Source organism: Neovison vison, chromosome 1 (genome assembly GCF_020171115.1).
Source record: "Neovison vison isolate M4711 chromosome 1, ASM_NN_V1, whole genome shotgun sequence".
In the NCBI taxonomy this organism is placed as follows: Eukaryota; Metazoa; Chordata; class Mammalia; order Carnivora; family Mustelidae; genus Neogale; species Neogale vison.
The window spans coordinates 287974353-287986775 of NC_058091.1; the positions used below are offsets into that span (position 1 = coordinate 287974353).

Here is a 12423-nt window from a genome sequence, read left to right on the forward strand (position 1 = left end):
TGCATGCTATGCAAAGCATATACACTGGGAAATGAAGCAAGTAAAAGCACAATATATGTATAGCAGAGAAGGGCACTAATACCTACAAACTCAATTACTTTTTTCCTAACTCTCTAAGCTTTCTTCCATTTTACTGCTTGCATACCTATTTAAAAAAATATGATAAAGTAGCTTTTCTTTAATATTAAAATTGCTGTATGAAAGAGTCATTGAATGAAAAAAACATTAAATAATGCTATGCCTTCAGGAATTAGAATAATTTCATTAAGTCTGAGTCAGCCAGCTCTCCAGAACTCTAGATTCTTTTTTTTTTTTTTAAGATTTTTTATTTTATTTATTTGACAGACAGAGATCACAAGTAGGCAGAGAGGCAGGCAGAGAGAGAGAGGAGGAAGCAGGCTCCCTGCTGAGCAGAGAGCCCGATGCGGGACTCGATCCCAGGACCCTGAGATCATGACCTGAGCCGAAGGCAGCGGCTTAACCCACTGAGCCACCCAGGCGCCCCAGAACTCTAGATTCTTGAGCTCTATTACAATTTCTTGTCAAGTCTTTCAAATAAAATTTGTAGACTAAGGATGTAGTAGATTGCCACTATGGGTTTCTCTAAGCTCTTTTTTTCCGATTCAAGAACTAGTTTAAAAAGGGCATTGGAAAAATATAGACATATTTAAGAAACCACAGAAATACCATCTGAGTTTATTTTTCTACATTTCTTTTTTTTTTTTTTTTTTAAGATTTTATTTATTTATTTGAAAGACAGAGATCACAAGTAGGCAGAGAGGCGGGCAGAGACAAAGGGGAGGAAGCAGGCTCCCTGCGGAGCAGAGAGCCTGACACAACTCGGGGCTTGATCCCAGGACCTGAGCCGAAGGCAGAGGCTTTAACCCACGGAGCCACCCAGGCGCCCCTTTTTCTACATTTCTTATTCCACGTAGATCACTTAGCAATCCTGTGGCTTGGGCAAACTCAAGAACATTTTTCTCATAAGATCCAGTGGATACACTAAATATATATATGCAAATATGATAATGGAAACATATATCAAAAGTGTTAAAAGTGGTTATTGCTGGATGAGAATATGGACGTTTTGAGTTTGTGTTTTCGAAATTTTATGCAATAAGGAAAATTCACAACTTAATACTTTCCCAAATTCTTAACTCATATTAAATGCCTATACATATTAATGTTTGAATTCAATAATGGTAGAGCTATCAGGATCAATTTGAATATACACGTGATTTTGAAAGTCTGCCACAATTCTAAGAAGGTAGATTCTAGGCAATTTACTTTTATCAGTTTATAAACCATTACATTATGTTGCTGTTTGACATAAAGGTACTCAAATATATTAACAGTTGCTGTTAACATTTATTGAGAACTTAATATGTGGAGACATTGTTAAGCACTTTACATTAATTAATTTATTTAATCCTTTCAATGACAATTTGAACTAGGTATAAAAATGGTACAAGAGTGCCTGGGTGGCTCAACTGGTTAAGCGTCTGCCTTCTGCTCAGGTCATAATCTTAGTGTCTGGGGATCAAGCCCCAAGGTAGGCTCACTACTCAGCAGGAAGTCTGCTTCTCCCTCTCTCTCTGCCCCTCCATTCCATTCATGTGTGTGCGCTCCCTCCCTCTCCCTCTCTCTCTCTCTCTCTCTCTCATAAATAAATAAATAAATAAATAAAACCTTTAAAAAAAAAAAAGAAAAGGTATGTAAGGATTACTGTTTTAGGATACATTAGGAAAGCAGTATAAGGTTTCTCTTTAATTCTCCAGGAAGGTCAAGAAAAAGAACTACTATCATTTCATAAGTGAAAAAATTTTTTAAATACAATCAAACACAAGGAAGAGCATAATGTAAAATTAAAGAACAGTCCTGTAAAGTGAAATGAATTTACATCTGTTGTCTGTTTATGTCAAAGCTGTGAATCAACAATGTAATTCTGAATTACTTAAAAATATAATTTAGTGGCATTGCTAATGAATGTAACAAGCTCAAATAAATGAAATTTGAGATTTCCTCTGTAAATCAGAGTTCTTTTGAGAAAGACTTGTATCTTAACCATAGTAAAGGTAAAATTAACAATACAGATTTTGTACTTACATGATTTAACAAAGTGGAAAGCTTTGACCCATCTTGAATATTCTTCTCCAAGATATTTAGGACTTTCACAGTTTTGTCAGTAGAAAGCTAAAACAGAAACATATATTACATATATACATATATATTATTTTTTTAAATCAATCATTGGTAAAAGTGATAAATTAGTCAAGAAACATATTGTACAATTATCACCTTTGGGCTATGGAACATACAAAATTACCACCTGCTTAAAGAGTGGGAAAAGAAAATTTTCCCAGACTCTACTTAAATCTGAATTATGTAGAATTAATCACTTATTTCTGAAAGACAGAAAAGTAAACACAAAATGGACAAATATGCACACTACTAACTAAACTCTTACCATATAGCTAGTCAAGATTTAGTCTGTTCTGATGCCTGGCTGCCTGTACTTGTGGCAGTGATACTGAACACACATATGAACACACACACACACACACTCTCTCTCTCTCTCTTAAGTTTTCATCTGTTGATTTAATTATAATATGGTTTCTACACTACAGTGTTATTCAGCAGGTGTCTTAAAATTCAAGGTGGTATTATGAATAAAGCATAAAACTGTAAATGGTAAAAGGTACAAGTGTAAAGTAACATTTTTCCCAGAAGAAATCTTTCTTATTTTAAAAATTATCTATTTCATTTCTTTAGAAAGGACGCTTTCTCTACCAAAAAAATAGTAGCCGATTTAAAGGTTCTGTTAGGAGGCAACTGTTATTCATATTCTTCTGATTGAACCAGTCTCCTTCTAGACTCCTAGCATGCAACTAGGACTCTCAACCAAATCATCCAGAAGAGTCAAATGGAAGGATCACTAGAGTAACTGACATTAAGTACATTTTGATCATTTTGCCGGAGTACAGAAACATGTTCTGCCAAATGCTACTTCAGATAATTTCATAACAGATTAAAAGACTTTTGCTAAACTTTCCATATTTTGAAAATACTCAGCAAATTCACCTGGTGAAAATGAAATCATTTTAGCTATATACCATTATGGAATTTATGAAATAAAAGCTCAGACTGGCAGTGTCATTTCAGAAAATTGATGCCATTTTCCTAAATAAAAAATAAATCAATATATCCCTCACTGCATACCACTGTGAAGTAACAAGCACATTAATGATTGGTTAACAATGTGATATAACTGGCTTTAAAAATCAAATTCATGGAAACCTTTGTGCACTGTTGGTGAGAATGTAAAATGGTGCACCCACTACGGAAAACAGTATGGAGGGTCCTCAAAAAACTAAAAATAGAACCACCATAAGAGCTATCAATTCCACTTCTGGGAATATATTTGAAGGAAAAGAAAACACTAACTTAAAAAGATATATGCATCCCCATGTTCACTGCATGATTATTTACAATAGCCAAGACATGAAAGCATCCAAAGTATCCACTGATGGATGAATGGCCAAAGAAAGTACAATGTATGTGTGTAGGAATCTACACACACACACACACACACACACACACACACAATGTCAATGAAATATCTTGCCATAAAAAAAGGAAATCTTGCCATTTGTGACAACATGATTAGTCCTTGAGGGCATTATGTTAAGTGTGATAAGTCAGACAAAGACAAATGCCAGATAACCTCACTAACATGTGGAGTCTAAAACCACTACCAAAAAAACAATCAACCAAACACAGAAACACAGACACAGAGAACAGATGGGTGGTTGCCACAGGGGTTGGAGATAAGGATGAAGATAGGTGAAGATGGTCAAAATGTACAAATTTCCTGTTATAAGTTAAATAAATCCTCAGGATGTAATGTATAGCATGGTGACTGTAGTTAAAACTATCCTGCATATTTGAAAGTTCCTAGGAGAGTAGAACTTAAAAGGTCTCATCACAGAAAAAAAAATTATAACCATGTGTGATAATGGATGTTGACTAGATTTACTGTTGTGATCATTTTGCTATATATACAAATATGGATTGGTTATGTGATTAACATGATATTAACATAATGTCAATTAAATCTCAATAAAAAAATCAAAATTCACAGCACATTTATTACTTAGAATACAGGCAATATATAAATAAAAAATATATTTTTTTAACTTGGTAAAAACATCAAAATATTTTCTAGTCTACTTTAAAATTATAAAATTGAATAAATGAAACAAGTTTAGAAATGTTTAGAATAAACTGTAGGTAAATAATCTTAGATTCATTATTCTACTTATTCTTAAAGAACAACACATTACCTCCATATTATAGAATAGGAAATTAGGAGACTTAGAGTAGATAACTCTAAATAATAGGGAGCCTGCCCTGCTTAGAAGAGGAGGGAGGATTCATTTTGAAACTGTATTTGCACAGCAATCACACAGTAGTTTAGGGAGTAAATGGTGGCTCATAAAGATTATAGGAAGCCATCCCTTGGTGCTGTCACTATAAGAAGTCATTATCAATGAAAAAATACTCTGCCATTCCATTAGAATAGAATGAGACTATTCAGCAACAGAGAGCTCACAAGAAAGTCAACTCACAAAAATTACTATAAAGCCTATAGTAATGAGGCTATGTATTTACTACAATTAATGTGTTGAGACTGTAGCTTTACTTTCACCACTCTCAATGACTAAAGCAAATGCCAAAAAATTTTTTAGTGTATTTCTACATTTAAATAATATAAATACCTATGACAATGAAAAATAAAAACAGTGAAAAAAAAAATCCAGGCCCATGCTACTTTCAACGGATACGATTTTCTTTAGAATAATTTACAGAATACTTGAGTCTTGTTTTTAAATAAAAAATAATTAATTTAGACTCTCAGAAGGCAACCATAAATTGTTTTCATTATTATTTATGCAATCTTTGTAATTTACCTTGAAAACTTTAATTTCAAACATTAAACCGTACATAGTAAATATAAAAATTTTTCTTTAGTCAGATACCTTATCCATTATACCCATTGCTTTAATTTTAGCAGATTCACTGCCGAGTTCATTAAGCTGATGTTTTCCTAAAAGAAGTTCCTGAGGAATTTCATCATCATCACCTGAAAAATCAAACCAGATAGTTTAGGTACAATAAATAGCTTAAAACAGTAAGCTTGATTTTTAAATAAAATTTAGGGACACACAAACAAAAACAAACAAACTAAACAAATAACAACCTAAGAGGCCTATGTAAACCTGAAGGAAACCCTGAATGAAAGGACAGGGATTAAAATGGGATTTTGATGAAGATGGGAGGAGGAGTTAGATCTCTTATCTTCACTACTCTAGATATACTGTTGACCCTTCTCAGCCAAGCTCTCTGCCCTAGAAGGCTGACCTGTACAGACTACATCAATAGTCTCCTATCCCCTCCAGCTTCTGTTTGGGTTCAGCTAGTGGGGTGCCCTGTCAGAAAATCAAAGAGGAAAGTGAGGTCAGGGTATTTATAACTCTGACTCCTTCCTTGTAAGGTCTCAGGCTGCCCATGTTCTCTGACCAAAAGGTTAGTGCTTTTTTTTCCAAGGAAGTCTATGACATTATTTTCCCTACAGAATAGAGTTCTGGTAACTTAATATTTACCCTTGTTCCTTTTGGAGTAGGAATGGTAATAATTCCATGCTGTTAAACCTAGATTCTGGTACTATTCTGTCCCCAACTCTGTAACTGGTCTCTTTGTAAGTAAGTCCTACTCAAATTATCCTAATTTGAGACTGCTATCTGTCCTCCTGTTGGGACCTAAGATGACATGGAAGACGGTTTCTCAGCACACAACTGGTATGCCAAATAATGGAGACATGCATTAATGATACTTAGGCAAGTAACTTTCCCAAAACAAATACTTTTAAAATAAAGGTTAATATAATATAAAGGGTAATATACCTTTTAAGACATTTTCAAATAGGTGGACTCCTATAAGAATCATTGTATATCATATGGCTTTTGTATAAATTAGGCACTAGTGTTTATACCAGCTATAGGTGGCACGGAATTGTTGAGTAGTTCTAAATACTGTAAGCAGTGTTACATTTCTTTATTTAAAGCTATGATCTTTACATATTATCATAAAAGAAATATATGAATATATTAATCCTACTATATTCTAATTGGTTTTGTTTTCCATATTAGATTCTGTATTACTTAAAGCCAGTGGCTAGGGTATTTATCTTTGCATCTCTAGCACTTAAAATATTGCTGACAAAGAGTTAAGTACTCAATAAATACTGGCTCTAAGAATAAATGAGCAGATGAATGGGTTCCTATTTCTGCATCCTTGGTCATATTAGTACTCTCCTTATCTAGCACCTACTCATGTCTCATCTAAAAAAGGTTTCTTTTATTACTGTCATACACTGGGGAGGGTATGTGCTATGGTGAGTGCTGTGAATTGTGTAAGACTGATGATTCACAGACCTGTACCCCTGAAACAAATAATACATTATATGTTAATAAAATAAAATAACTTACTATCACCTACTTTGGTAGCTGCATTCTCAGGATTCCAAAGACAGTATCAATAATACTTGATTATTACACTAAAGTTTTCAATTTCTTAATAATACAGACTACACTTGCGGGGAGCCTGGGTGGCTCAGTCAATTAAGCACCTGCCTTTGGCTGAGGTCATAATCCCAGGGTCCTGGGATCGAGTCCCACATTAGGCTCCCTGCTCAGTGGGGAGTCTGTCTCTCTTTCTCTCAAATAAATAAATAAATAAATAATCTTTAAAACAAAAGAAAAGAAAACAAAAAAACATAGACTACACTTGACTCTACAACTAGATTTTAAGTTTCTTCAGAGCACAGACAATGCCTCTATCTGCACTAGAGAACTGGCAGAAACATAGACACATAGGTAAATAAATATATTTAAAGCAGACGATATATTTAGAGGTAAATAAATATATCTTAAAATGATTTTACCAAATGCAGTAAAATCCATATCTTCTAAATTATCCAAAATATTTTCTATTGAGGCTGTGAATCTTTTAAAAGTTGAAGAATCCATCATTTCTATAAGAAAGAAAAAATAAGAGCTTATCACATTACATGTAGAAAACTGAAGCTGAAGACTACGAAAAAAAAACAAACTAAAAAGTTACCTTCAGGTGTTAGTTTTGGCTCATAAGCTTTCCTCTTCTTCTGTTTTTCTTTTTTCTTCATTTTTCTAGCAACTAAAATAAACAAAGAAATATTGAAATACAGGAATGACAATTTAAAATATTTCTATTTTTGCTTCTAGTTTCCTCCAGAACTTTAAATTCTTAAACAATAACCACTACCATTCCAAACTAAATATATACTTCTGTCTTAACAATTAAGAGTTGTTAATTAACTCATAAAAAGGTATCAAATATTCTTCAAAGTTAAAGACCTAAATTTAAAGCAGCTTATGTAAGAAATCCGTTGACACTGATGAATTACCCTCACTAAGGCTGGGAGGAGGAGAATAATCTTCCATGTCAGAATCTGATGGGCTTCGGTTTCGGTAACGACCACCACCCGAACTCCTTCTTCCTTCATGAGAGTGGCCACTTCTCCTATGATCCCCAGAGCTTCTTCTGTCACGCTCTTCATATTCCCAAGCTTTATCATCATCTTTTTTATGTCGTTTCCTAGAGGCTAGAAGCAAATCCCCATGACAAATAATTTACCTCATTTAAAAAGACCTAAAACTTGTACTTCACAAATGAACCACATGAGGGGAAGGAAAATCATTGTGTGGGTCTAGGAAATTGAGCCATTGTATTTAATCAGACACATAAATTATGGTATAGAAATGGTATCACTTATTTTAGCATTATCATATTATTTTAGATTTAAAGATTTCTACATGAATTTGGAAGGTATTCAGTGAGTTGGTAAAGATAATATCTAACCATCAGGATTAATTAAGGCATGTAAAACAATCTTTAATCTAGGATTTGGATGAAAAACAGAAAAAACTTTAAACAAAACTTTAAAGCATTTGGATTATTGATAGGGAGCAGGGTTTGGAGGAAAAGTAAACCTTTGAGAAAGTGCTATAGCATATGGAGTAACCATGTATACCAACAATGAAAAGCCAAATTAAGCCCACAACTTAGGTATAAATTCAATAGACTCTGATAATCTAAAATCACAGACCTACAGAGATAGAATAAATCTGTACAGTTGTAAATACTCATATACTGAATTCGGTTCTCCAACAATGTACTTGCTTAAACCCAAGGAGAAAACCTTTTAAGCATATACATGCTTCATGAACATATTTATATATGTTACCTTCAGTCCCTTCCCCAACCTTCCAAGGGTCTAAGCATTCCATTAAAAACACCAGTAATGACAGGAAATTCTAGGAAGAACTGGCAAACAGATTTCATCTGACACATCAACTCTGATCAACTGGTAATAGCTGCCTAGAGCTTTATATTTCCCTGAGAAAGCATCATATTTCACCAAGAAAGACTCATTAGAAATGTCTGTCCTGTGAGAGCTGGAGGGCAGTACAAGTGACAAATATTTACCATACCTGCTCTAGGATGTAGCAACATCAACTTAAAACTAAGATAGAGAACTAATGTGTCTACGGCCATACCACCCTGAACGCGCCCGATCTCGTCTGATCTCGGAAGCTAAGCAGGGTCGGGCCTGGTTAGTACTTGGATGGGAGATAGAGAACTAATGTGTCCCATTATCTAGGCATCCTGTTGTTTTGACCACTTGTTGGTGACAATGAAATACTTTCTAGTCTGTTGAACTAAGTCTGACTCTCTTGCTTTCTTTGAACTGACTTGTATTTCGAATTCCCAACTATGATCAATACCCAAATACTTAAGACAAAACTCTTACTTGAGTCCCCTTAAATCCTAAAATTTAAGGATGCCAACCCTCTGGCCAATGCTCTCTATCTATGCTTGTGTTGGTGCCTTTAGGTGTGCTTAAGCAATGTCTGTACTTTGGCTAATACTACCGTTACATGCTGCCTTAGCTATACCTATTCAAGAATCTACTTTGGTTTCTGGTTTTGGACCCTTCTGTCCAATCTACTGACAGCATAGTAGAGAAAGATAAATTTGTTTCCTCTTCTTTTTGGTCATAGGATTGGCATAGCAAGATAGTTCATAAAAAGACAAACATGAGTGCATATATTTAAATCTTCAATGATTTTCTTTGTAACTGTGCATAAATTTGACATGAAATATGAGGAAGAAGGACCCCCTCCTTTACAACTGGTGTATGCCCCAGTACATTCTGTTAGTGAGAGGCTGCCTTATAAATTAATATAAGGTGTGTCTGTGTTTGTGCGTGCATGTGTGTGTCAGAGAAACAGGTAATTTATGTAGCATTCACTAAATATTTTTTTCAACAAGTACTAAAATACCTACCAGATATGAGGAAAAACAACTAATAAGCTTCTTCAGAAATGTGCAGAAAGTAGTATTCTATGACCTCAAATATGACTTACTCCTTCTGAATTCTAATTTCAGAAGAAATCCATTTCAAGCATTTAATTCTATGATTAGAAACACTTGAAAAAAATCTTACAATTGTTAGCAAGAACTTACAATATACTGTATTTGTGAAAAATTTTAGAGGCCTTCAAGATTTTTATTTCACATTCATTAAGCTTTAAGAAATTTGGATAAAAGTAGGATGGCAAATTAAAAAAAAACCCTCCCAATTTCTATGATAGAGTGTGTTTGTAATAAGGCTCTCAGGATCCCAATTCACTGTTACTAGTTTGTTCTTTATTGCCCTCATAGCCCTAAAGAAGTAGGGGAGGAGCTCAGCAGACAGGTAGGTAAAATATGCCTTCAGTGTCTTCTACTTTCCCTTTCTAAATTTTATCAACATCGTTCCTTAGCTTACATCTTCCTTCCTCTTTCTCCAGCAACCTAATGATGTTGTATTTACGTTATGGCTACCCAGATCTATGTGGCCTGACTTTCAAAGTTATCCCTCAACTCTTCTCCCATTCTTCAACAAAACAATTGCCCTAGTTTAAGATTTTTAGGAAACCGATTTGATTAAACTGCAGCAAAACCTTAAGTTTCAAAAAGTCTCTGAAAGCAGCATTAGGTTTGTGCTTATGTTCTCATAATACTTCTACATTTTGTACTTCACTATATTTTCACTACATTGTTTTTGTCATGGTATAATGACAATGTGGTTGTTTATGTCAACAACCAACTGAAATTATTTCATCTCTCCAGTGTCTCCAGAGTCAATTTTTCTCTAGTTACTTGTATAGAAATAAACTTAGAAAAACTGGAAGCTACTCTGAGGTCTCTTGAAAAATCCAGAGAAACTTCTTGCACCTATCAGGTTGAAGCTGAGGTTCTCTAATTAATATCCGCTTTCAACGTATTTGGGAATAGCTGTAACAGGATCCATGGCTTTAAGATGACACTATGTGGTCCCATAAAATGAAACAACAGCTCTCATAATGGCAAGGAAAAGAATAGTGACTGCATTGAAGACAAACATAAGGCATGTGTGGCTGGCTCTCTCCCCTGTTTTAAACTTGGTGGGAATTTCTGATTATGCTATCCTTTCCACTGAACTGTAAGTTAGCTTCAAAATTCTCATCAGTTTAGCAATGCAGAGAGCCACTCTCAGTTAAATGGAGTGGAAGTGTGATTTGAAATCAATCTGCAATTAAGGAACTCCTCTTCTTAGCTATTCCCTTTAGAAATGGGTGATGTTTGGGGGATGGGGGAGGAGGAAGAGTGAAGGAGAGGCATGTATATAAAGGGGAATGAGTTTCAGGGCCACCAGATCTCCTTTCTCCTCTCCCTTTCCAGAGCATATGTTCCCATATGACCAAAATGTTTGATTATAATAAAAGAGTATTAACTTTAGCCATTAAAATATATTGCATGTAAATACATCTCATGATAATAACAAGTTATGACAATTATACATATAATTAAATGTCAGATTAACTTTGCTATATATTTTATTTCAATTTTAAAACTTTGTTCATATTTGTTCAGTATTCATAGTCTACTCCTCATAGCTCAAGAGCTCACAATTTAAAGAAGATCAGAATAAATGAACATTGAAAACTTTGGAGGAGGTAAAGGATTTCCATCAGCAATATACATTTAAAATTGGCAGCATGCATCTGTCCTTCCTGCCCTTGCTTGTCACACCTCTATCTACGGAAACTAGGTGGAAAAGGTAGAACACACTGGTTGTCTTCCCACTTCTTTTGGTCATAATGACTAAGTCAGTTGGCACACAAGTGAAGATCTCCCATAGTCTGTTTCCACTGAATGCCGTTTAAGTCAAACAAGGTTGCTGACCCCTCTTGGCTAGGCTCAATTCTCTTGCTCCAGAAGAAGGAAGATAGGGATAAAAGAGAAGAACTTTTTCAGTGGACCAGTAGGAAGACAGGCGAGGTATAGCAAGTCTAGTGCAAAGACAGGTGATCACAGTGTTGTAGAGAGGTAGCTGTGTAGTGAAGAAGCCAGCTCTGGAAAACAGTGAAACAAGGGAGGAATTCCAGGACACAGCTGGGCAAAAAGGAGAAGCCAGGTCCAAACCACACAGATAACTGGCAATGTGGCTAATCCATTCATAATTTAGTGATAGTATGGTTTTAAGTATTTCTTTACCTGGCTATCTCCTATGTGTCCTTCAAGACTCAACTCAAGTGTCACCTCTTCCAGTAAGCATTCCCTGAACCCCCAAGTATAATTCTGATGCCAATCCAATGTGCTCCCATAGCACCCTGGATTTACTTATCACTGTCCTTTTCTCACTGCTACAACTGTTTACATATTTCCCCCATTAGACTGAAGGCTCTTCAAAGACAGGGGCCACATCTTATTTGTATTTTTATTCTCAGTGCCTAGCATATCTAGTAGGAGCTCAATAAATGTTTGCTAAATATAGACACATACCTGTGTTATTTGACACTAATAATAGCTCATTAAATTTTTTTTCTTGGTGCCAACTGATCTCATCTTCTGCATTTTTTTAAGTATAAAGAAAAAAAGCTTGCTATACTATGTTTTTAAGAATTAAGATCACTGTACTCTTCCTAACCCCCCAAATTATGAATGAGACAAACACATCAATCTGCTTAATTCTAAAGCAATAATAAAGTTATGTGATACTTACATTCAAAAGCTTCATCACTATCATTATCTTCATCTGAACTGATTTCAGCATATTTTGGCTTTTCATTAACTGTGCTACGCTTGCGTTTATTCATTTTCACACGTTCACAAAGTGGCATGGTGGATTCAATTTCTGCCAGAAGTTCAGGGGGTAATTCTTTTAACACTGATTGATCTATACTACCTATTAATGAAAGGTAAGAAAATAATTTAAATCTGAAGATAAAAGGGAAT

At 34.8% G+C, this 12423-nt stretch overlaps 1 protein-coding gene across 2 annotated transcripts in view; it reads right to left on the reverse strand.

Annotated features, from left to right (window-relative positions):
• The window catches only part of NIPBL (NIPBL cohesin loading factor), a 204686-nt gene that overhangs the window by 59798 nt on the left and 132465 nt on the right, over window positions 1–12423 (reverse strand). For both annotated transcript variants that reach the window (XM_044232572.1, XM_044232579.1), the window contains exons 11-16: window positions 12191–12373; window positions 7505–7702; window positions 7183–7254; window positions 7004–7093; window positions 5040–5143; window positions 2107–2193 (exon numbers count right to left, since the gene is read on the reverse strand). In XM_044232572.1, coding sequence (XP_044088507.1) covers window positions 2107–2193; window positions 5040–5143; window positions 7004–7093; window positions 7183–7254; window positions 7505–7702; window positions 12191–12373 — 734 coding nt within the window. The remainder of the gene's footprint in view (window positions 1–2106; window positions 2194–5039; window positions 5144–7003; window positions 7094–7182; window positions 7255–7504; window positions 7703–12190; window positions 12374–12423) is intronic.